Source organism: Bactrocera oleae, chromosome 5 (genome assembly GCF_042242935.1).
Source record: "Bactrocera oleae isolate idBacOlea1 chromosome 5, idBacOlea1, whole genome shotgun sequence".
NCBI classification, from domain to species: domain Eukaryota; kingdom Metazoa; phylum Arthropoda; class Insecta; order Diptera; family Tephritidae; genus Bactrocera; species Bactrocera oleae.
Window position 1 is genome coordinate 9,855,552 of NC_091539.1, and position 27,959 is coordinate 9,883,510.

At 31.6% G+C, this 27,959-nt stretch overlaps 2 protein-coding genes across 2 annotated transcripts in view; one reads left to right on the top strand and one right to left on the bottom strand.

The window, feature by feature from the left end:
* Positions 1-897, bottom strand: part of PIG-K (Phosphatidylinositol glycan anchor biosynthesis class K) — a 50,133-nt gene extending 49,236 nt beyond the window's left edge. Inside the window, exon 1 of the mRNA XM_070109955.1 lies at positions 890-897. Within this exon, the coding sequence (XP_069966056.1) occupies position 890 (1 nt within the window). The 5' untranslated portion in view covers positions 891-897. The remainder of the gene's footprint in view (positions 1-889) is intronic.
* Positions 1-27,959, top strand: part of LOC106625174 (uncharacterized) — a 106,640-nt gene that overhangs the window by 1,517 nt on the left and 77,164 nt on the right.

Below are 27,959 nucleotides of genomic sequence, written 5' to 3' on the forward strand. Positions count from 1 at the left end.
ACAAATTAAAAATTTCATTTACACATATTAAATTTTTATCTTGGGAACTTTCGGACTGACAAAAAAATTATTTAAGCATAACATAAGAATTAGACCACTTCATACCTTTAAAAATTATAATGAGCTAAGATTAAAAAACGTAAAAATTAGAGATATTCAAAAGAATCAAAATTACAACCATTTTCTTTTTGTTTATAATTGTTGTAAAATTTGTTTAAAAATTATACCCAGCTTAATTTTCCAGAAAACATGCAAAAATTGTAAAAATCATAAAGCGTTGCCTACATTTCGACCGTTTTAGCGAAGTCGCATAGCTAAACTACATAAGACAAATTAGGAAACTTATACTATGAGTGGAAAATATATCAAAAGTTAAACTCGCATTACTTCTTATCCCAAAAACGTTCAAAAATTGGAATAATCCTAAAACTTTCCATACTGTTTTAGCTGCTTTCGCGAAATAGTATGTCTGAAGTACTAAATGGAAGCTGAAAACTTGATATTATGGTTAGAATATATCTAACATACTTAATTTCTATTAGTAAAATATATGGATAACCTTCTCGCCATCCATAAAAATTTAGTTTCCTAAATTACCAAAAAATTTAGTTGTTTTTTCGCTCCCTTATCCCAATATCTTCGTTTTTGTACTCATTGGCATGAGGTATTTAGTCAGTAATATATTTTTAGGTTTCAAAATCATAGTTTATTAATTGTAATGAAACATTGCCTACATCTAGGCTCTTTTAAGAGAATTCACATACCTCAACTGGTATTAGCGCCTTTAGTTTATTGTTCATTAAATGTTATAAAACAAAGTGAAATAACTATTCACCACCATCAACAAATAATTGAGAAAAAATATTGCTTTTATTTTATGAAACTTTTTTCTTTGTTTTCTTTGTATAAAATACCAAACTATATTTAGTCATATACATATTTTTTGTTTCCTAAACCACCGCAATTACAATCAAATGTTGTCTACATTCAGGCTCATTTAATCGTTTTAACAAAGTCACGTACCCTAATTGACATTAGCATAATATGTTATTTGTTTAGAAAATTTGAACACGTTTTTCTAATAACTTTGCATTAACTAAGGCTAATTTAATTTTACTGAATTACTTAAGTACTGCGCTTAATTCTCTAAAAACTTTAATAAATGATAGTGTAATTATATTTAATAAAGAAATGCACAGCAATCTTTTTAAATTTCAGTTTTTAAATAACAGCTTAATTAATGATTGCCATTCAAATAATGGAATTATTTAATTAATACCCAATCAAAAACTATGCGTATTTACATGGCATTTTAGTAAAATAAAAAAATATGGTTGCACCATAAAAACGCAATTATGCCGTTATTGCGGAAAGACAGAAAGTAGAGTATATCGCAAAAAATTTAAAAATAAATTATAAAATATATATTTAGCATATGTAGGTAAACTCGCCGTGATTTAAATAACGAACAACATAAATGTATATTTGCTTCTTTCGGATAATATTTGAAAAAAGCTGCACAAAAATAAACTCAAATGATTCAAATAGTGTAAACAGTTATTTAAAAATATATGTTTACTCCAATTAAATACTTTTTTTTTTGTAATCTCAATAAACAGGAAAATAATTATGTATTAAAAAATGTTAAGTGAACAACGGTACGATATTTTTCGTGATACATTTATTTACGCATAAGTAATTATACATTTATAAGTATATATATCTCAGCATATGTATATCTATGCTTACAGTTCTAAATATACACATACTAACTATAATTTCAGCACACATTTCTACAAATTACTTGCTAAAACATTTGCTTTGGACTTAACTCGCCTAATCCACTCGACATTAGCAATATTTTAATGAGCACAAATTAATAAATTTTAGTGGCTAAATTTAACTTAAGGACAGTCATTAATAGGTTGTTGGGAAAATACAGAGAGACATACATATGCAAATATACCATATATGAGGTTTGCCTTAAAAAGTGGGTTTCTGACTTTACATGTATACATATATATACTTAGCCGATATAAAAGCAGCTGTTTCCGAATAGCTTTTTAAACTCTTATTATTTGACAGATATTTTGTAATATTTTGAAAATGTTTACCTTTCTCGATAAAGGGCAACTATGTTGGAAAGTTTTGATATATTACAATATTACCTTTCCTATTTTTGCAGAAAGCTCTCTTAAACTCTACAGGTTACACATATATTTTAAAAAAAAATTTTTAACTTTTAATTTTTGGGGTAGGTGGCAACTTTATTCCAACATAATTTGTAATGATTTGCACAACTTTATTTCTCCGACTCCGACTGCCAAATCTGTTTGTAGGTTTTTCTATGTAATTTTTTTGAAAAAGCTTTCTCAAGCTCGACAGGTTTGACATATATTTTTAATATATTTCAAAATTTTATTTTTTTCGGAGGATAGCAACTTTATTCCAAAACTTTCGACAATATTTTTCTACCTTTCATACAGAACTCTTTATTTAACGTAATTTGTTCTTGAGTTTTACTTTTTTGTTTTACAGTTTAACATATTGAAAAAAGTGGCAACACTGTTCCAAAATATTTCTTAATCTGAGGCAGTTGCCATATACTATCCAATGAACTTAAATTTATACCCATCACATTTATTTACACAGTTTAACATTTTTCGATAAGTGGCAACACTGCCCCGAAATATTTTTAAAATAAATACTTTTGAAATACTTCCAAAAAGGCTTTTTGTAGGTCCTTACGTATTGTAAACAATTTTTAATTTTCCTTTAGAATACTTGGTGGACGGTTTTCTTATTTAGCTTACATTTTGTGTTTTTTTTATTATATTATAGGGGGCCACTTTTTTCTAAAATATGACTAGAATGTAGCTGTCCAGGAAACTTTCGAATTGTATTTGTTCCTTCGCTTTTTCAAATGCGCTCGTTTAAATTCCAAAGAATTTTCGCATGAATATATCAAGTGCGAGTTTTTAGGGTCTATAAAGTGTTACTATAAAATCGCTATTTTTCTGGATCAAAATTAGTTATCCGACACATAGACTGTAATCAGACAGTATGGTAGGGCTTCCTGTCAGCTTGTACTAATCCTAGGCGTTGAAACTAATAACTAGCATCTAATTTCATCCTTGAAACTCCTTAAAGCTCTTCATATGCTCAAGAGAAGAATAAAAGACTTTACTTATGACCTCATATTTCCATCATAACACAGTTTCTTAGAGATATTTACATTTCATATAGATAATATTAACATAATATAGAGTTATTTAAAACCTTTAGATAGTTTTGTAGATTAATGCACTAATATAAGGCATATATTGGTTGGGTTAACAGTACCTCGAAAACAAAAATATTTAATTATTCGAGAATGTATATTTTTATTTTGCGAGAAAAATCATTTTTTTAAACCTCTTGTGTTTTGGAAAATTCACTTAGGTTATTTTAAGACTTAAGCTTATCTATATTTATGGTGTTGTAAGCCTTCGTTAACTTTAAGTGACCTTTAACAAAAGTCTTCAATAACTGTTTCCAAGCAAAATTCCTTAAGCTAGGTGCATAGTAAATTGATGTAGAAAGCAGTGGTGGGGAGTAGCAAGAGAACAATTTAAAAATACCCAGAAAATATTTGAAGCATGTCTACTAAACTTATTACATTGTCGTTATCCGTAATTCTCTATGATTTCACTGCTTGCTGATTTACTATGTAGCCGCCTTTGATTCTAATTTTACAATTTTGTCTTTTGCCATGTTTTTCCCCTCGAGTCTTAGTCACTTTATTATTTATTTATTATAAATAATAAATTTCGTTGCGTCGCTTTAAGTGCTTAACTCCTTACTCCTTTTATTAAAGCTTTAAGATATTTCCTTTCAACCGTTAGGTACACGTTTTCCCCAAACGCCATTAAATATGCTGTTTAATGTGCGCATTTACTTCGAACTTAATGTCGAAATAAAAGCTAAAAGTTAGTTTTAATATACATTTTTGCCTTGTCAAAACAAAAGCTTTGCTTTATTGAAAATAATGGAATAAATATTTATGAAAGCAAAATGGGATTTTCGCGTCTAAAATTAGACTTATGAACAACAGCATTACCGAATTCTATAAATTATTTTACCCATTTAAAGCGCTTAACTACTACGCACACACATGTATGCATAGAAATATCCAAAGGATATAATGCGCGTATACTGCACTTACTCGCTCTTGGACGCTCAAACGCTCAGCGCAAATTAGTTTTTTATTTATAGTTGCAGCAAAATGGAAGCATTCACGCGAGCAAAGTGCGTTGGCGTGCTGTGAGAGGAGCAGGTGCACTCTTAATTGCCAGCGCGCTGAAGCTTTCATTGTATCTCGCTGTAAACTATAACTTTGCTGCTCGTGCGTATGACTCTGTGTATGTAGGCGAGAAGAACTTTTCCTTCTCAAATCAGCTGCTTGATTAATCATAATCAGCCAAAGTTTGTTGACTTTCGCGTATCGACAGTAAATTCGCAAATCGAAACCCCCGTAGGTAATGTTTCACGAGGTTATACACTAGGAAATTTTGGGCGTCGAAGTCGGTTCTGTTGCTGGATCTCACAATAATTTGCTCTACAGAACGACTCTTTTTCCTCGAGCACCTCCCTTTCCCTAAATTCTTCAATAAGTCAATGAACTGTCATCGAAAATTGAACTACGTATCTTATCTATAAAAACACTGAGACCCAAAAGTCAGACATAAATTTATTTAGGTCTACTCATCTCTACTCACAGCCCTTTCGACCAACGGACTTAATATGGTATATTGTACATCACTTCTTCTTCTTCTTTGGTAGAAGTTATCTACCAAACTGTTAACGAGCCCTTGTGACAAAAATAACTTAACCGCAAACATTGGACATTGAACACTACCATCAATGAGCGCTTTTTACTATCCACTGCGAGTATAATCGGAATTTAAGCTTAAGGTGGTTTCCAAAAATATTTCCAAATGTTCGATAGGTTAAAAATTTTCGGCCAGGTCAAATATAATCCTATATCTTGCTATAACTATTGAAAACGCATCTCAGAAAAGTAATTTATGACATATAAGAGAAGAAGGTTACTAGGGGCAATCTATTTTTTTTGAACTACTAACGATTGCAAATTAAGTATTTCAAGCATCTAATCTCGACGAAGGTAATGAATTTGTCAATTAAATATACGTTGATACTCCCAGAAATCTATCCTTAAAATCTATATTTTGTGAACCAAATTTACCTTATGGTAAACTAAGGCATTCCATTGTTTTAGGTGAAGCGCTCGAACCTTTGATTAATCTCTACGAAAACATCTCAGTCCTGCTATTCGAAACGCCGAAAGTCTAGTTGAAATTATTTCTTTAAAAGTACACTTTGCTTCCGAACTTTTCAATTTTAATGCAGAATTATTCGCCTCTCATATTGCATCTTTCGATTTCCTGTCCGGATACTTCCCAGCTCAGGATATACAATCGTATATGTATGTTCAGATGAACAATGGAATACAAAATCGACGAGAAATGAAAACTACCAACTTTTTAATGACTGTAAATGGCAAAATAACAAAGGGCGTAAAAATGATGGATGAATGGGTAACGTGTTGAGAAAACTCTGCTCAAGGGAATAACATATAGACTTTCAGTAATGAAGTGCATTTAAAACTATAATAAAGACAAGTAAAATGATAAATTGCAATCGAAATAGACTAGACGAAAGACTAGCAAATACATCGACATTAAGTCAAAAAGTTATGGAACAATGAAGTTTCTTACTTAGAATAAATAAATAACAGCATTTCAGGGATAATGGGAATAAAAAAATATTAAAAACCCTGAACGGTAAACTCAGATTTTTGTGGAAGAAGTGTTTCACGTGAACTACTCTTCGAACTTGCTGTAAGTTCTTCTGAGGTAGATTTGTAGAGCCAGAGCTCATTAAGTCTAAACTCAATAAAGTTTCTGATTTGATATAAAAGTACCTAGACACTTCTGGAGAAAATGAAGTATAGGAAAAAATTTAAAACCCATTAAAGGAAACTCAGACTACCTGTGGAGAAAGTGCTGTTGTTACATTCAGATTGCGAGTTCAGTGAGTCGCGTGAGCTTAATTTCGAACTTGCTGTAAGTTCATCTAAGGCAGATTTGTAACTTTGAGAGGAATTGTGGCTTTCCGAAATGATTTCACGTCCCATATTAAGAGTCAGCGGAGTTTTGTATGATTTGAACTCGAGAGTATTTTTATTTTGACATTTTCAAGAGAGTTTATGCATTGCTCTTCGAGATAACAGCAACACACTTTTGTAACCAGTTCGTTAGCAATCTTTTCCGAAACCTTCTACCACCCCGGTAAACCAAAAGATCAAGCTCTACTAAGTCTCGGACTTGAACCCGGGTTCCATGTAATAGCTGTTCTTTCGGAGAGAGATTGGTTGGCCTTAAGGGAATTAAATTTAAGGACGGCAAGATACTACCAAATCGCAAAACAAGAAGGAGGTTAATTGTGATTTGGGAGAGCGGAAGTTATAAACTTGAACTATCTAATTTAATTTCTGCCGATTTTAATCCATTGCCATTTGTGATTTTTAGTGATTAATTATGGTTAGTGTAAGAAATTCGAAAGATAATACAAACATAACCTTAAAGTTTGTCGTTGGTCACAGAGGCTCTAAGCAGAAAACAAGTCAGCTGACGATAAATATAACTGTGCTTATGGGAGTGAGGTTAGTTTTGATGTTAGGTGTATATTTGACAAAAGATAAGAAGGAATATTTGATTACAAGAAGTTTGATATGTGCTTAGCATATAAATTAGTTAAGGTAAATGGAAGACGGTGCATGAGTCAAGGTTTACAAGTAGTAATATGTGAAATTGATAAGAAAATATGTGCAAAGCGAAAATGGAAGCAAAAGGCTAGCTTAAGAGGGCTTAATGTTAAGCTAAGGGCGTTATAACATCAAACTATTTAAGTTATAAATGATGACAAAAGCTAGACGTTGGTCGGAGTAAAATGGTAGTACATGAACACTCAAAAACTTGCTGGGCAGCGCAAGCAAGGCTGAAGAAGGCCGATAAAGCAATTAAGAACACACTCAGATCTTACGACGACAGAATACCGTAAAAGGATGTTAAAGTTATTGACAAATTTGCTGAATTCACGGTAAACAGATAAGAAGGGTATAATAAATACAAGCCAATGCTATTCTAAATGCCAATGACGTACGAAGCAAATAAATTTGTAGAAATCAAGACGAGTCGACACAGTTATTATTATAAAGGTAGGTAAAGTAGTATGCAGACCATGTCCCATAAACGTAAATACGTGAGAAGCGGCGAGTCGAATCAGGAAACAAGTGATAAGAGAAGTAAAGTAAACAAGAAAGGGTGCAGTGAAGGATATGAGCGGTAGAAAGAACATGTAAAGCAAACACTGCTGGATTATGCGAATGAAGAACCGAAACTCTAACAGCGAAGAGAGGTAAAGTAATAAAGAATCGAACCTTATCGAGCAGAGGTTAGGAATTAAGCAACAAAGTAGCTAAAAGATGAGAGTTGTAAGTGTGGATGGGTGTAGGAAAGAGAGAGGAGGTAGAAACAAGCCGTTCTTTGTGAATCAGTGAATGGAGGAGCGAAGAAGGTAATCAGACTAAGAGAAGGTATGAGTCACATACAAACAAAAACGGCTTACACGTAGTGAAGTGAAAATATACACACAAAGCGCTGAGTGTGAACTCCACTGACTTGCAAATTGTAGAAGATAAGGCAGACTAAATTATTAGCTTGAGAAAATTTCTGGGAAATGCGGCAGCCGTTGAAGAAAATCGGAAAGGGATGCGCATTTTAAACCCGAACAAAGCCGAAGCAAATCAAAACACTTGAAAAGTCATTTTTTATGAGCAAACCCTACATTTAACCCTCACATATACATACAAGTATATAAGTATATCTCCATATCAATGATGTGCTCATTAGTCATGCTTGGTGTAATTTGTTGGTGTCAATAAGTGCTCTCCAAAGGATTGTGTGAGAATAAAAGGAAAGTCAAAAGCGTACTGTGGATAAAAGGTGCAGACAATGAAGTGATAAGATGGATGCGCACCGCGTAACGCTAAAAGAAAGGACAAAAGCGGTACTAGCGACATGCGGTGCATAAAATATAGTACAGCTTACAAGGTGCTCGTGCCAGACACAAGTGGAGAAAACGGTTGAGCGAAATTGAATTCAGCTGAATTGCAAGCAGCGCCGCTGAGCCGAGTTCCATAGCTGACTTGTTAGTAAATAAATTGTGGACGAGAAATATTTAATTTAATTAGCTTGTTAACGTCATTGACAGCATGGAAAGTGGAAGCAAATCATAAAAGGATTGCGGTTGTTGTACAAGGTGATAAACGGCGGAAAGAAGGTTGATGTCTTTATTGGTTGTGGCTTTCTTTATGCCAAGAAGGTTTATAAAAGCATTAAAAAGATATTTGAAAGGCAAGTGGTAAAGAAAGCACAAGCATTTTTGATAAAGTTTTTTTTTGTTTTGTATTGTAGTTTTCCGTTAACTTTCTTTGTCACTGTTACACACAATTTTCTTTGCTTTGACTCTTTTATTTTATACTTTCCTATATTTATAGAGATAGAGAATGTCTTTCCATTTTATATCCATTTAATTAAATATATACTGCTACATCTGTTAAACAAATTATCACTTCGACCCAGATTTCTTAATTAATTTGTTTTGTTTGTTTGGGAAAGGGGCGATTCCCTTGGCACTCTCTTGAAACTTGTGTCCTACTGGCGTGCTAATGATGCATTAATTATCCGCTGAGTGTTAAGATATGAAAACTTTATTGGCACTTCGTTAGAAGAAAGATTTAAGGGAGAAAACTTTGAAAATATTTTATGCTAGAAACTAAAAACCGAAATCAGTGACATACAAAATGCGTGTTTAGTTTCTAGATATGGGCTTTTCGAGACTAAATCAAGATTTTGAAATTTTAGCCACATTTTAAGGAATTTTCGTGAACATAATTAAATGCTTTTTGATCACATTTTATGTATGTGCTGCGGGATTATTTCGGGATTAAATCGGGATTTTTGTAAATTCACACTTAAGAATATTTTATGTAAATATTTAAGAGATTTTTAAAATTATGGGTCACGATTAAAGATTTACTTTTTTTTTGATTAAGTTTTTATTAAATAAAGGAGAATTTTGAAAATTTTAAAAATGTTTGTTTTTTCTTAATAACTCAGACTTTTGAAGTCTACAAAATCGGGATATTGAAATCAAACACTTATACTTTTTTTTAATCACTTATTCTAAAGTTCTTAGTTACTTTGTGTAACGGGACTATTTTGGGATTACTCGGTCGATGGTTTAAACTTATAAATTTCTGGAATACGTTTAAGATAACATTTAAGAGTGCTTTAGTAATATATTGTGCTTAATTTTTTTTAGAGGTTCGATATTATTTCGGGACAACAAATCCCGAATTTTCAAAATATATCCTTTTAATTTTAATTATTCTTTTATGAAAATATGTATGGATTTTAAACATCTTTTCATCAGACTATTTTTATGAACTACGAAATTTTTTCGGGACTATATCGGATTTTTTGCAATTTTTTTCTGTTAAAATATATTTCTTAAAATTCTTCTATGCAATTTTTAACCGAATTTTATATGGTGAATGGACTACGGGATTCTGCTCCGACTACATCGGGGCTTATATACTTTATCAATTAAATAGTGAACAATTCTTGATTATATTTAGTATAATACATGAGATACGGTTTTCGAAATTTCATGACTTTCGGTCTTCAATCAAAATATTTTAGTAGTTTGTAGCAGCTTTTGATCCCGATTTATATATGAGTTGCAAGATTATTTCGGAACCACACCGGAATTTGGAAATGGTAAACTTTCTAAACTTTCAGAATTTTAAACGTTTTACCAACTATTTATCACGATTTATAGAATAATAATGCACAATGACTCATATGACACATTTTCTAAACAAATACCATTCAAAACCTCCATTTGTAGGTTCAACCTCATCGCTGCACCCCACACGTGATAATGTCTTATTTCCATTTCCTTTCTCACAATATTGAAGTGTTTTGAAAAACATAATTTTTATCATTATTTACCACTTGCTCTTTTTCATAGTTTCCCCTTGAACACTCATTTCTCACAGCAGTCACTTCGGCAAGTGTTTCCAAAATTCGGGCATCATCTTATTTAAGTGCATTTCCTGCCAGCCATACTTGGTATTGTACAACAACAACTGCCTATATTGTTGCAATTTTTAGCACCGCTTCTCTTCTCATAACTACCTCAGCTGCGCTTGCTCTCACCTACTTCATTCCATTTGGCAACACTATGCTACTGCATTGCTGTATTATAGATATGGTCGTATTTGTTGTTGTTGCATTTTGTGCGCAATAAATATGTTTCCGTTGTATTGATAAATTGACTACACTTGAAGGAGAAAAAAATGATAAATTACAGTGATCAATTGGAAAGGGAGCACGGAATTGTTGGCGTCTCGTTTGTCATGTCACTATATTGAATAATATGTGAGCAAGAAGCATATTAAGAGTATATTAAGTTTGCCTTGATGTTTGTAACACCTAAAATGAACCCCCAAAGACCATATACTTGTAAAGCATATGTATAAATGATTAGCGTGACAAGATTAGTCGATTTGACCATCTCCGTCTGTCTGTCTACTAAAGAATATAGCTGCCATACAAACTGAACAATCAAAATCCAGTTCTTGTAAGGCATCTTTTGTATTTGTGAAGGGTATTAAAGTTTCGGCGCAACTAAAGTTAACGTTTTCTCTTGTTTTTTTACATTATTAGCGGTTGTTTTTCTCTATTACCTATACACAAGTGCGAAGGTTCAAAAGCCTCAGCAAAATTTGTTTACCTAAAATATGTGAAAATTTTCCGCTTATGTAAATACAAGTACTCACACTTACATATTTATTTTTTCGTAACATGTTCTTTATTTATGCGCATATTTTTCTTACATTTGCCTTAAATAAACTTCCACCCTTTTTCACTGAGCAACGTCATTTCCATAATTTCTTTTTTGTCTGTAATTTTAAAAAACGTTCAAAGTTTTTGTTGGTATGGTTACAAATATTAGTGAGTATAACCCATATTTGTTCATTTTGCTACTGAAATCTAAATGCATAGACATCATTATTTTTTGCTTTTTATTTTGAATATAAGTGAGCAAATTGCTTGCTTTCAACTTTAAAGCTCCCTCATGGGATTAATGAAGTTTTAATGAAGAGGATATAAATATAAGAAAAACAAATTTGAACATAATTTTGATAGCATATACCTTTAAGCGTGTTCTTAAACGGACTTCGAAGCTGAAAACTCAGCTTATGTTGAATACCATTAATTAAAAGTAAAGGTTTCACTTGTGCGAGTGTTTTGCTGCACTAAATGTCTTTTATTTGAGTGTGAGGAAATTCAAAACTTTAGAGATCCGTAAATTGACAACTGTTTCAGTTAAATAAATTATATTTATTTCTACTGATATTTGATCTCGGTGTCTAAACTCTAAATAAATGTTTTTAAACTGATATTCGGTATGAGATACTCGGCATTAAAAATTTGGCAAGACATAAAATAATTTTACATATTTTTTAAAAAATTTCGATGGTTTTGTAACGTTAAGATTTAATAACAAAATTTTAGGGATCCCGATTTTTCGGGATTGCCTTTTTTTTCGGGACTAATAAATCCAATTATTGAAAAATTTTAATAGAAAAATACATGTCTATCTCTTTAAAAAAAATTTTTTAAATTTTCGGAATTGCACCGAATTAGATTTCAAGATTTTATAAAAATGGTACATGTAAATATATATTTTCATGGGCTCAGAAATTATGTAAATTTATTTTCGGAATAAAATATGCTTGTTCATTGAACGCGCACTTTCCAACTTTTTATAACACCACAAATTGTTCGCTATTTACCACTAACGCTAACATATTATTAATCACATAACAAAAATAACTATGTATTTGCTGTAGTTGCACCAACGACCTCTGAAGGTGTACTTGGCTCAACAGGGCGTATGATTACTCTGCGCTTTTAATATGTGTGACATGCGCTGCATAGCAATAAGCATGAGCTGTGATTGGGCGAGCGAGTGAAAGTGCAACTATTTATAAGTAAATATATATGTGTGGGTGCATTGGCATAGTTGGTTAGCTAGTGAGCTGTTGCAGTCACAGTTAACGTTTTGCTTGATTTCCGCTGCGTGCAGTGATTTAACAGCGATAGTTAGTGCGCTTATGTCGTTTTTGTTGTTGTTGTTGCTTTAGTTAGATTTACAAAAACAATCACACATAAATACATGAGCACGTTGTTGGCGTTGGTATATTTCTTTTTAATATGTTTGCATTTTTCGGTTCGAAAAACTAAGTCGCCTGGGATATTAAGCGTATCTCCCGCTGTGCGCTTTATTCTACATGAAAAAGTAGCATTAACGCCAGCAAAAATGAGTTGGCTAAATACAAGCGTGCGCTTAGCAGTTTGTCAATACGAAGTGGCGCCGTTTCACTGGGGTGTCTGTGTGATTTAGTATGGCAGTCGGTAGTTATGCGGAAGTGTCCAATGAGGATTGTAAAGTTTGCAACTCGTGTGTCGTTTTTATTAAGCTGTCTTTAGCAGAATTGTATAAATCTTTGCGGGACGTATTTTATGCCCATCCGCAACGACTCAAATAAACGCAACGTGAAACATAAAAAATTAATACTTTAGACTTTCGTGTGGCGTTGATTGGAAATAAAATTATTTTTTGTATGTTTTAGTGAAAAAAGTGCAGATAGTTGCTAAACATAGCTGGTTCATGCCGGTTTATAGAAATTTATAATTTTTTACATTTATTTTTATGTTATTTATATATTTTCGCATTTTCTTTTTATAATCGAAAAGCTTTTGACACCTGTCATCAAATCAATTTATTTTTGATTTATATATTTGATTTTAAATTTGGTAATTTTTTTCTAAAAGTAAAAGTAATGATTTCTGGTGGTGTAAGAGGAAATTTGAAAAAAAATGAATAAAAATATATATTATTTTTGTCAATTTGAGATACCACAATATGTAATTTCCACAGGATAAGTTAGCATTAAATTAATATATTCGTAAAATGTTTTTTTTTAATAATTTTGATTTATTGGATTAACTTGAGTTTAATTTTTTTTCAATTTGTTGATAGATTTAATTTTAACTAAATTTATTTATGTAAATATAAATGGAAAAACTAAATTTATTTATGTAAGCATAAATGGAAAATTTAGTGTAATTTTTAATATAAATTTAAATTGTTTTATTTACTCAGCTAATTTATATTAATTTAAAAATAAAATTATAACTTATCACAAAATATTTTTTTTATAAAGTAAGTACAAATCTAATAGGACTTCAAATATAAATATAATTTTATTTGTGTATAAATTATTTTTTATAAATTTTTAAAAAAATATTTAAAGTAAATTTAAACTAAATTTGTTTAAAAAATTACTTCACATTTTGTATCTTGCACTTTTTTTGTAATATTGAAATTTAAAATTAATATTTCAACTTAGTGAAAATATTTTTTGGACTCCGGCTTCACAAAAAAAATTAATTTTAATATTTTTTAATTAGCATCAATATTTTCCAATTATATATTTGAATTATTCCACTTGATTGTAATTTTAATTTAAATCTTACTTAAATTAAAATTTAATTTTTTTTTTCCATATTTTGTTTCAATAAAAGCTTGTTGAAATTTCGAATTATATTTCCAAAAAAAATTTTAACCCGTCTTAAATTAAAATTTAATTTTTATTTTATTTAAATTTTTTTTTCCATATTTTGTTTCAATAAAAGCTTGTTGAAATTTCGAATTATATTTCCAAAAAAAATTTTAACCCGTCTTTTCAATTGCATTCCACTTTTTACATTTAACAAGCACAGCTCTTCACGCAATTAAAACACAACACAGAAGAAATATAACAATAATAATAGCGCCTCGGGACGAATTCAGCTAAAAGCAATGTAATGAGCGCTGAGAAACAGAAAAATGAGCTGACAAATGACAACATTTGCTGCAATTATTTGCAGCATTTCATTTGAAAAGTTTTATTGTAGTAGAAAAAGTAATGAGTAAGGCAAATATCTATTTTAATTTTTTATAAAGGAAGCTGTTTATTAGTACTCATTATTCATGCAAATTGTGAGGCATAAATTTTAGAGAAATGCTGAAATGAAATTTTTTTAAATGAATTTATACTGAAGGAAGTCAAAATGCTTTTCTTAGAAATTTTTCATTTATAAAAGTTATTTTTATATATACTTTAATAAAATTTATAATAGAAATATTCTGATTTCGGAACTTTTTAATTATATCAGTGTTAATATATTAGTATAATTTAGTCTAATTTTTATTTAAAAACTTTTGATACATTAATTAATTATAATACAACAGTATTACCAAATTTATGAAGATATACTGGGCGTATGAGTGATCTTTACCTTAATATCAGATCCAAAGAAGCATAGCGGAGAAAATCGTTTAACACACCTATGCGAAGAATTTAGATAGTAATAAAGTGTTTTAGAGTAGGGATGTATGAATTCTTAAGTTGTCTAGGGCGTATGATTAATTTTTACTTTTGAGCTAGACCAAAAGAGTGCGGTATTTATGGTTTACGGAACATAAAAGAAGATGAGATTAGAGCATAGAAAATAGAAACAAATGTATGGAAAACGGCTGACATCAATTTAACATTTTAATGCAGTTTTGATGTATCTGTCAAGGTCTACTAGGTATGAGTGATTCGCACTGTTGTAATAAGCAAATAGTGATAAATGGAAAGAAAATATGAAAAAACGTTAACTTTTGGTGCAAATAAATACCTTTCACAAATAAAAATATTTGATTTGAATCATTCAGTTTGTATGGCAGTTATATGCTATCAAACACGTTAGTTATACTGGGCGTAGGAGTAATCCATACTGCTTTTGCTATAAAAATCGTGACTTTAAGAGCCAAAGAGGACATGTATTTTATAACTAAGCGTTTATTGATATTTTTTAGCAGTTTTGAAGCATTTTTCAAGGTTGAAAGGGCGAATGAGTAACCTACACCGTTTGGTTAGACAAATAGTACATTTCTTACGCAGCAGAAGATGAAAGCATACACTATAAATAAAATCGAAGATTACAAAAAAAACTAAATATCAATACGGTATTTGTTAAGGCTTTTATAATTCTTAGAAGGTGTACTAAGCGTATGAGTGACTTGTTTTCTTAAGATAGACAAACAGTGATGTAAAGCATGAGATATTATATATGAGCATGAGGGGAAGGCGCTTAATTTTAACAAGTACATATTAGCTGTTACTTTATATTTTTTATTTTCATTATCAATAACTTTTCTCATTATGCTTTCCTCTCTTTTCATATCAGATTTGGAATTTTGGAATAACGAATCACAATTATAATTTGACTTCTGCTTAAATCTTAATTTCACATATTCATTTCACTAGAGGCAGCACTTCTTTTCAATTTTTAAAGCTCTACAAAAAACGTTACAGAAAAAAAGCAAAAAAATGGCATAAAACACTAAAACGACGTTATAATCAACTTACATAAAAACTGAAATATCGAAAATGTAAGCACGTTTGCCTCTAGCGTATGACAGAAATACACTCACACAGAAAATAGCAACAACAGTCGACGATATATACTTATCTTGGGTTGTACAACAGTATACACATAAAAAAATTCGAAAAAATATCGAACGTACATGTATACATAGATATAGTACACAGGAAAGTAGAAAAATGGCAAAAAGTGTAACCTGTCACTTGTAATCAGGTGATGAATATTCAGCTGGGATAATCGTACGTTAAGCTGCTCTGGCGCTATGCTTTAAGACACAAGATACAGTACAAACAAAAATTTTTATTCGCTAATAACATATATGTAAATATCTATTTATGTTGGTTTAATTAAAATTTTTGTTTATATTACAACATTACCGCAGTTTTTCAAAAGACAGCGTTACCACATTTTTTTCTACAAAAATAGTTAAATGCTTTGAAATTACGCTTAAGAAATTCATATATTTATTTTGTGCAAACAATGTTCATATGTACATATATAATATGGTGTATGTAAATTTATTTATTATTTTTAAACATTCAGAAAAAACCGTTATTTTGATTAAAAATCTAAAATTTTGTACAAACCAGAAATTCGCAAACAGACCCACAAATTCAATTTAATTATATATATCTGCTCTCCAAAAGTGTTTGCTTTGGCCCCATGTATGTCAGTGCGAAACTTTACCTTTACATACATTCTTACGAGATGTACTCAGAGCATATGGCATTTCACCTGCCGGTGCTGCTTTTCTTCTTTCCGACAGCTGTAGTGTTTGTAAGTTTTCCCGTTTTAGTTTTGGTATTTTTTCTCAATATTTTACTTTTTTTACTTACTTCTTGCACATATTTCTCACGGGCATATTCCGCTTTCAACAGCTGGGTACAGAATATCCTGAACGTCTTCTTGAGCATGGCTCTTTGAAGTAACTAACTTTCAGCTATGAAGGTTAGTAATAATTTCTTTCCTTTCTTTGGGATTTCTCTGTTTCGAAATACTGAATCGAACAAAAAACTGGCATAAATCAAATAGACTTAAGATAGCATATTAACAATCTTCACAACTTTATTGAAGTTTCCACATACTCTCTCGTATTTGAGAGATAATCGGAGCCTCTCTAAGTTTTACTCCATTATCGAAATATTGTTTTAATAGCAATGTCCTCTTAGTAAGATAAGAACTCCGGATTTTTAAACCACTGATATCAGAACCCACTAGTCATTTTGTGTACCCACGTAGTACAGGTAGCCACGTAGTACAGGTAGTCACCCTGCATACCTGTCAAATGTATATATGTTTTATTCTCTCTATCAAAATCATGTCAATAATCCGCATCCTGTCCGTGAGTGCACAGCACAAAATGGAAATGCAACGAGTCAAATGCTAGCTGCCACAAATTCGATTTTAACTCGACCGTATATTTGTTGGCATACGATGTTGCTTTAATCTTTTTGCGTTTTGGGGCTTTTTCTAGTAAATAAGGATACATATGTTCGCGTATAGATGAAGAACTAAAAGTCGATTGCAAAATGGAATTTGCATTTTGATTTTGATTTCGATTTCCTTTTTTGTCTTCATTCGAGGCAAGAGTGAATAAGTAAAGAGGAGAAGAAATTGATGTTTAGTTCGATGAGTTTGAGCTTGCGTTTTCAACATTTGTGAAGAAAGGAAGAAACATTTAGGAGTGATTTTTACTCCTACCGAGTTCACTATGTCAAAAAGACTGTGTGTTTGTGTGTTAGAGGTGCATATATCAGCTTTCGATCGTAAGTACGATTTTAAGTCATCCAATAAGGCGGCAAATTCGAAAAATTCTGCTTCAAAAAAACACGTTTAAAGATAAACGAATGGAGCTGATTGAACTTAGCGGCTACGCTTTAGAAAGCTGTAACTCCAAAACTATTTCAGATATCGATTTCAAATTTTAGTATGCTATTTCTAAAGGTATAAGCTATCAAATTTCGCAGTAAATGTGCCCTTTAAGGAACCTCTTGTATTTATGAAGGGTATTATAGCTTCGACGATATAGACTATAGCAACCGACCTTAACGTTTTATCTTGTTGTCTTCTTAGTGAGGAAATAAATTTTAAAAAAATAATAGTTTTTAAACTTTAAGTTAAATAATTCTTAAACTTTTAATTGATTTTGCATAAAATATTTATACAAACATATAAATAATCAGAAAAATTTTTGTTAAAAATATTATAGAAAAATATTTTGGAAAGTTATAAAAAATTTTTTATTAACTTAATATATTTCGTTCTTATACTACAATTTAAAATTATGCAAACTTTACTTTATTTCAATTTTCAAAAAAAAAAAATTTTAAGTTTTACAAGTTTTTAATTTATGTTCTTGAAACAATATAACTTTTTTAATTTTATATATAAATATATATATAATCTATATGTCCATACGTTAACCACAAACTCCCACAATCGTGCAAAGATAAAGGATGCCTCGAAGCCATGAAAGTATTAGCGCACTAAAACAATGTAAACAAAGTCATCGCCACACAAACGCGGATATACATATACATATAAACCTATATACAAATATACAGTTTGTTTACGAATGAGTGTTAAAATGATACTCTTTCAGATGCTTGCTCAACAAAATGCTAAGCAACAGATTCCGGCTATATTGCAGTTCCACCCATCCATACACCCACACACACGCTGCTGTCAATGAAATTTACATGTGTATGTGTGTATGTAAAATGAAATAAAGTGAAATAATCTGCCTGCCATCATTTAAAGCACCGAGCTCAGCTCATCAAAATGCTGAAAAATAAACAGAAATTCTTCTGCGTTGTCGTAAATTAGAAAACTTGATTAAAAGTAACATTTCGCTGGCTAAGCCAAGGTCCTACAGGGCATTTGCTGTACATGTGGGTATTATAAAATTTGTAGTTATTTATACTGTATATGCACTTGTGTGAATATGTGTGTGCGTGCTGGAATGTTTTGCTTTCCTTTTCCTGTTCCTCCAAACACCAGAGTCATATATAATTCTTTGAAGGATAAGCTTTTGCAAGGCTGGTGTGGACAGTGGTGTGCAATTAATTGAGAACAGTTTAGAGAACATAAAAGTTTGAGGCCAATATTACTTTCAGCCCGTAAATCATATCGCAAAACAAGTACCGTTATAAAAGTTAAGTATATTGTGGCTCCAGAAAAAAAGATAGAGGTGATAGAGAGGGATAAACTGAGTGGTATGCGGATAATCTGAGTTGGCTCTGGTGCTTGGAAGTAAATAAATCCGAAAATAGATCAAATCAACTTAGAAATTCCGACAAACTTACTAAAACTAAAGAAAATAACCCGCTTAGCTCAGAAACCCGCGAGTAGTTCCAAACAAATTTACTGAATCTAAATAAAATCCTCTAAAACCCATAAAAGACTCTTTAAAAGCGAAGTTTAAACATTTAAAACCTGTTGATTTTAAAACTCTAGCTTAAAATCTTTTAATTAAAACTAAATAAAATATTTTGTTCTAATCTAATCTAATCTCTAACCGAAGACTCTTTTAGAACTTATATTAGTACCCCCATGAAACATATTGATTCCGGAAGTCCGCAAATAGTCTGGTGATAACTTAGCCTTAACTCATAGCCGTTGAAAAATTAACGTGAGATTTCGGAAATGTAACTTTTCCGTAATTTGTGTTAACTTTACCTAACTAAACTTAACTTAACTTATTGTTACTTAAAGTAACTTAACTTAACTTTATGACACTTAGCGTAACTTAACTTAATCAAATCTAACTTAACTAAATTAAATTTGATTGCTTTTAAGCCAAATAAGTATTATTTCATTTCCAGAAATAAATTAATTAACTTAATCTCACTTAACTTAATTTAACTTAACTTAACTCTACTTAAATTTCTTAATGTTAAAATCATATATACTCAGTTAAAACTTTAATATTTCTATTGCTACCACTAATACCATTTGTTATTCTTCTTTTCTGTTTTTATTCTCTTATAGCCGTTAAGCTTTATTAAATATACATACAGAAAGATTATCTCATAACCGTCGAAAAATTATCACAAGATTTTTGGAAATTTTACTTTTCCGTAACGAAAAATAACTTAACTTACCTTAACTGTACCTAACTTAACTGTACTTAACTTAACTGTACTTAATCTCCTTAACTGCCAAAATCATATCGAATATTCAAAAAAAAATTTAATATTTCTGATGTTATCACTAATACCATTTTTTTCTTCTTTTCTGCACCTATTCTCTCATAACCATTAAACTTTATTGAATATACATATATACATCTCCGCTTCAAAGTTAACAAAATTACAACTACAACAATAAATTTTCTTTTTCACTGCCAAGCAGATTTCCTCAAACTCACATCCGGTTTAACCACACTTCCGATTTCCGCATACTTTCCACCAAACAACTCCTGCCAAGTGCTTCATCTTTCCAGCCCTCGCCACTTCCACCGAATGGGTGGTAAAAAAAGCGAAATAAAAGACACCATCATACTCATGGGAACAAAAAAGATTATCATTTATTCAAAGGCTAAAGCGTTGAAGGCAAAAAAAAAAAAATTGCCGGTTCGCAAGCGTCTATTATTGGCCTGTGATGTATAGCAGCTCAGTGGGGCTAACAATGTCTAGTGTCCGGATGTCTTTAGCCGCTGTAACTGACAGTTTGACCGGGTCAACTCTTCAAGTGGACGGATGCATGTGCATTCAAGCGACGCGCGAGCGCAGTTTCATTCGAGGAATGCGCAGTGAATTGCTTCTGAGGGAGCGTAGTGTGCTGGTAAGCGCGAGTTTGTAACTGACAGCTGAATACGCTGAAGTGTGTGTGAATACGCTGAAGTGTTTGTAACTATATACGGTGTCTTTTGTTCTGTACACGTTGTGCGGTCACTTGTTAGAAAACTATTTATAAGAGATTGAAATCTCACTCTTTGTTTGTTTCTTCAAACCAAATATTCAATGGGTGTCCGGTGATTACACACCATTTCGTCAAATATTAGTATTCTAACATAGAAGCGCGACAAAGAAAAGCATGCCTAAATATATATTTCTATGGTAAACAGATCTGTTAAGAATGTAACAATTCTCGAGTGTAAATTGTGTTCTGGTGGCTTGAGGTGAGACTATCAACTCAGAACCACAGATGGCAATGAACTACATATTGGTCCGTAACAGCAAAAACGAATTAAAAATTCTTAACTAGTTCTTCCCGCCTTTTTTCAACTTAAGGAAGGATTTACCAGATAATTTTGTCCAAAAGATGTTTGAAACTTTTTGTTTACTGCTGGTTCCATGCCTTCATAACCTGTAGATATCTCTCTTTTCTTATAGATTTTAACTCCATCCCCAAATGTACCTGTAGAGATTTTTCTATAATTCCGTCGGAGCTTGGAAAGACTCGAAGCTTTGGAAATTTTTCTAATAAAAAATCCAAATTGGTTATCCTCTATAATGTGGGTCATAAGATCGCGCGACTCACTTGTTTATCTACACAACCAATCATATCTATAGATACTAGTCACCGAATACTTAGAACTCATAAGCAAAACTGGAAGCTAACGAAAGCTTGCTAGCGCTTATCACCAACGTACGGGTTGTTAGTATTTGAGTTAGGTAAAGTTTAGTAAACAGTGAAAAATATTATGCTAAACTTACTTTAAAATCAAAATTTTAGAGCTCACTACTGGCTCTGAAGACTGTCTATACCAACCTAAGCAATGGATCTGAAGCTTTAATATATTATTGTCGGGCGTCAATCTCCAAAATAATGAACTTCGACTATTTTAAAGCGATTAAGATAAATTAGATGGTGGTCACATGATTTTAGTATATAAATCTACCTTATAGATTGTCAGATGTTGATAAAGCTAATTCTTATGACGAATAGGAACAACTAAGCAGGTACAACCATTTGCACCATCAGTATACAAGTATGAACTCTATAAAGACGTCCATTCCCTATATGACCAATAAGAACCACATTTTAGATTTTGTGAAGCTAATACATGGTGAGCTTTTTACAAAACAACAAAACCAAACCGGAAGAGTCAAAAAGTTCAATGTAAGAGGTCTTGCATACAGGTCCTGAAGGGTATTGCGCTGATTACCTATTTACCTACATATATATAGTGAAGGCTTTAAAAGATGTGTGACGATCACTGACAGATGTGGTTTTGAGAAGTTGAAGTTTTTTTTCAGTTCTGTTACGAAATATTATGTAGCTACTAGGGTGGTATGAAAATTGCAACCCGAAAGAAGACGATTATTTTGAAAACTTCCTGTGTGAAATATGAGGAGACTTATATTTATATCTAAAAACTATAATAAGTTCAGTATATACATATATTAGAGTGGTTCTTCAATTTTCCAGTTTAAGGTTTCTGGTTTCATGGGTGATATCCATATCATCAATTAATGATATTCAGTCATAAATTCTGGTGTGACAGACAATTTGGTTACTGTAGAAGAATTGTAAGACGTTTATTCGCAGTGGTGTCTTTATTGAAGTTCACTTAACGGTTTCAAATCGGTTTTAAAATGTGTAGTATGTGATCACACTTATTATAGTAATGTTGGGCTATAAATTGCAGTATTATAAGCTCGATGTTGTCATTTTCATATTACCTTGAAGTAGCACCCTAATATGAGTGCTCATGACATCCTAAATGAAACAAAAATTATTATGAGTACTATAAATTTTTTTACCAAAAAAAATATAACCAATATAATTAAAAAATTCAAAAAAAATTAAAATTTTTCATATAAACCCCAATTGCTTGAGGCACTTCCAGGAAATCGCCTTTTTTGTATGGTCAAACTGGGTTTGCTGAGCAAATAGCATTCTGTGCTTATGTACATAAACATAACAGTTCATATGTAAATGTTTGCTCCCAAAAGCAAAACCAATACGCCGGACATGACAAAATAAAAATAAGAAGTGAATTGAAAATTATGAAATAAAAGTTTTTCCAAAGAGGAAAGCTCAAAATCCATGGCCTCGTGCATATTTTAATCCGTTCGCATTGGCAAGCCACAAAGCTTAAGGATATATGTCTGGGAACAAAAACATGGGGTTGCATAAAATAATTCAAGCGAAATCTGGCATAACCAATACATACAATGTTATTTTCAGACAAAGCATACGAGATTTTTCGCTTGCATTGCGGTTTTTTACACACCGTTGGGATGATTGAGGCGTCCACAAGCGCAAAAAATATTGAACAATACTAGGGAAACACCTACAGTCAACAGTTAAGTTTAAATATACTTACAATATTCATATTTAGTTGCATTAGGGTGGCACTTAACAAAAAAAAATTAACGATTTTTTGCAGAATGACTAGCAAAATCGACAATATTCTAGTTCAAAGTAACAAAAATTTATTTTCAAACCGTTTGGAGAACATTAAGGCCTGCCTTATTATGGACAAGCATGCAGCTTTTACTAAAAATACTTGTATATCAAAAATAATTGTAGTATCAGCCAAACATTAACACTACTTTAGTCCAAGGCATCTTATATTCAAACTGACTAAAACATTTTAAGTTGCCTCATACAACTTCTTTTAATCATTTAAGTACCACCCTAATATGCACAACTGTAAATAGAGTCACTTGTCATGCATAGTAGCGCTTATGAACAGTGCCAACTTCCGACAACTCTACGTGATTCTGCGTCCGCAGCGCAGATTAATATTATTCCCAGCCCTTGCGAGTGCTCGATAAATTCCACGTGAAAGGAAAATAAAATAACTAAAAGTGAAAATTTTCAGATGAAATTTTATAAAACGCACAACTGTAAATTAAGCATGAATTTTAAGAGAAGCAGGGACAAATACGTGGTTTTTCTTCGACAAAGGTTATGAATGTTTCAATACGTTGAAGTGCGGGGGTTAAGTGGAATTAATTTGAGGTTCGTACATTGCTTTTTGGGAAAAACCCAAATAAAATATTTTTAAGGGAAATATATTAGCTGATAGGACCGTTCGAAAATAAGTTTTAATTCCTAGCTGAAAAAAGTTTACTCGCTTTGATTACGGTTACTTTAGCCTCTTAGAAAGGAATGTAAAAGCTTTGTAGGCGGGCAGTGGCTAAGTTTTCTATTTATCCATAGTGCCGTTCGAGTTAGCTTTTGTTTTTTGGTTGTTAGCAAAAGGTATTTGAAGCTAAAGCTCGGTGCAAACTCTCATTATTTCCTATATACTGCTAAAACATGTTGCACATCCATCTTTTGCGAACTTAAACTTGACGACAATCTTCTTCTATGAACATTGTTTTAAACTTTTTATGATAGATATCTAGACTGGTCAGATTTCATAAGTAATGTAGATAAAATAAACAAAATTTTATGAAAATTAAAAAAAATTATATCTTTAACTATAATGCCTCAAAAAAAGTCTTAAGAGAACTGATTAAAGCTAAAAAAGTAATTAGAAGAATGGTGTGAGGGAACGCCTTTTTTCCAATCAGTTTGTAGCTTTACTGCTGTATACATAGATATTTATATATGTATATACTTCTCTCAATTGTTACACAGTGTGCTTTTTTCTTCCCATATTTCTCTATTGATGTCTCGCTCTTTTTACGTTTCAGATTATCGCTTTCGCTCAACCCATATTTCACTATATCGTTTTCCCTTTCCTTACTTATGTTACTTTCCCTATATCGCTTTCTCTACCTCTATCTCTATCTTTATATCGATATTTCGTTCTACATGTCTCACCCTCGCTGTATCGATCTTCCGCTTTTTTTTTGATAATCATATTCTATAATTTGAGTGCAACCAAAACTTAAATTCTCTCTCTCACGCAGCTCTTCCTTTCTTCAATGCAGTGTTAAAACTTCAGCTCGAAAATTTTTACTTACAATACATTTCTTATGTGTACATTTGTATAATCGACCTACAGACGATAATTTTTTTGTATTTATGACAAGAAGTCAGCATTTTATCTGTAATTTAAATATTTCAGGTAATAACGATTTTCTTTGGAAACATCTGCCAGCACCACATGTGGTCTAAAGCAAACAAATGAGCAGATGAGATCATAAAAATATATGCATATATTAATACTACTAAAATAACTACAAAAATTCATAATGTATATTATATATGTATGAACGTCTGGGAAAAACACATATGAAAACGCTTTGTATAAGCTTTTTTAAGTTAGTTATTACCGTTAGTGCTAAGTGAATCAGATCAATGTCCCTCTGTTTTGTTGTTATTTTTCTTTCTTCTAGGAAAACTCATAAACTATTTTTGATATAACTCATAATATATTTCTTTTAATGTGTAATTCTTGAGCATTGCATATAAAGATATGTGCAAATACTATAAACTACTCCTTTGGGTGCTATTTTCAAGGTCGATTACATGAAAACAGATATTGAGCTGTGATTTCAGCTAAAGCAATGAAATTTATTTACAAAATAAATTAAAAATGTCGGCCTAAAGCAATGAAGATAGCGTATTATATGATAGCAAAATATTACAGACATGAAAAACATAAAAATAGCAAAAATTTTAAAACATAACAAAACTTTATGATCATAGAATAACATATCATTAATCTCCACATAACATTTATAACATTACGTAGCATAATATAATATAATATACCACATGTTACCACATGGAAATACTGCACACATGAAATGTGTAAAAAAAGCAAAAACAACAATAATTGTGAAATATATAACATAGCAAAACATGTCATAATACTCCTTTTAAGAGAAAAAAAGCATAAGAAAAATATTGTGCTAAAGCACGTGTACTAAACTAGTACTAAAGTCAACAGTTACGTTCTCACATTATCCAAATTCACTTTTAAATACTTTGAATTAATATACATCTAAAGAAATGAAAATATAAAATGTATAAAAAAACACTCAAATCATCACATACCATGCATAATTCTACATAGCACAACATAACCTAGCATAGCATGACTTAACACACAAAAGAGGTCCGAAATAACTTTTTGTGACAAAGTTTCCGTTAACCAAATAGCATAACATAGCATAATATAACATAACAATAACATAACATAACATAGCATTGCATAACATAACATAACATGACATAACATAGCATTGCATAACATAACATGACATAACGTAAAGTAACATAGCATAAAATAGCAAAGAGCTCTCTAACGTCAGTCTCACCTACTACTTTTTGGTAGTGATCCCATTGCCTCGGGATTGAGAAAACTAAAATCAGGTTTGCATACTGGCATATTTTAAATAAGTCATTTTTGTCATATGCCTGTTAATTTTTCAAAGTTTCGAAATTTTACTTTTTCAAGAAATTACAGCTCTCTCTCAAATGATATTTATTGATAAGATCTTTCCAGACTTTTAAAGATTTTATGGCACATTCTCAGAAATCGATTAGAAAACACGCCAAGATCATTTATTGAAATTTCATTTACAACTCATTCTAGTCTTATAATTTCAAGTTTAATCAAAACTGAGAGACTTCTTTTTGCTCTTAAACTACGCTTTTGGGTTGAGTGCTTCTAATTGATAAGACATTTCTTATATTGAAAGATTTTTCATTGTTATATAGTATACTTAGTTAGACTCATCACGAAGAGATCTTAACTCGACTCACCTTGTGGATGAAAACCGAAAGACGGAGATTTCCATACGAGTATATGTGAGGAAGAAATGACCTGATAGGAGCAGATCTAAAAAGTCATCAAACTTTAAAACAGAATACATTCGTCCTTCATTAATGACACCAAGAATACCTCCAAGAAAAGCAATTTCGTACACATTTAATCATACCTGTTTAATAAGTGAGAGGGACAGCGGGTTAGCATTAGCCCCTTACACGTTTGCTAAACTAAAACTAAAATACATAAGCGGCAACTTATCCTCAATTGAAGTTTTACCCAAAGTGCTTTTAAAGCCTCAAGCACTTTTGTGTTATAAGTAGTAATATCGTTGTGGTTACAGGTGTGCAAATAGACACACACACACACATGACCTTAATATACACACTCTACTGTACTTGATTTTGGTATTTTGCAGCTACTTTCTTATGAATCGCACGTTTGTGTGTCATTTGCGGCTTAAAGTATGCTTCACTGTATTTGCATTTGCGCTTTTCCACACTCCGGTTGAGTGCCATTTATTACTCACTGCCAGCTACCTACCATAACAACAACAAAGTAACTAGCTAGCACTACCTTAACAACAACAACAACAATACGCTAGCATTACAACAAGTATAATTGCGACCGTTTGTTGCTTACAGCCATTCGGCAACAATTTTCTTCATATATTGTTTGCACATCTTTATTTGCTCAACATTGCAAATGTGTGTGTATGTATATAAGTATGCGTTTGTATGCAAAGGTATTGTAGAGTGACGCAGCAAGTTGGATGGCCGCTCATCAAGTGAGGTATATATGCATTAAAATGCAAATGGTTGTTGTGGCTTGTATTAATGTATCCATTATGCAAATAAACTTAAAGGTAGAGACAGGGGAGTATAATAACCGCAACAATATGTGAGAACAATATTCATGAAAGAGAGAGGAAGCGGAAAAGGCTTAAATATATGTATATATGAATGTGGGTAATATCGTAAATATTTACAAATACTCGATATGATTTGTTATTGTTGTAACAAAGGTGCTCAGAAAGCGCACTTGATACTCAATAGCCGATTTATTAGCCTTATAACAAAAAATAGCTTGAAATAATATCTGTCTTCAGAAACGTCAGTTTGGACTTTTTGTTGTTGTTATAGTGGTTATATATTGTAAAAGTGGCACTTTATAACCACCAAGTCTGGTTAAATTTCAAAAATTATTCAACTAACCGGTAACGTGAGACGAGAAAGACTGTCGACATTGAAAAATTCAAAACTTGGAATTGCGGTACTAGAAACATCGTATTACGTCTTGTTGTTGTTGTTACATAATTTCCACATAAATTGCCCCACAGTCAGCTCTGATGGAGTCACTGTCTCAAGAGCATGCTCTTACGAATCTAATTCAATGAAATTGCGTTAAACCAAGCTCGGGACATCTAAGTTGCAACTTGTGAGCTTTCTGTTATCAACATGGTCGTTTGAATAAGTTTCTTAGTCCTTAATCTTTGGCGTGACCTCCATTTTCAGACTCGAAAATTTTATCGCCTTCTACTTCTTTATCGGTCCGTACAAATCCGAAAAAAATCGACTAGAACTCGTTCGTTTTGAAGCCAAGGAATCCACTCAACTGGTAGTTTGGTATGAAAGAATCAGGAAGATTTTAAAACGGAGGAA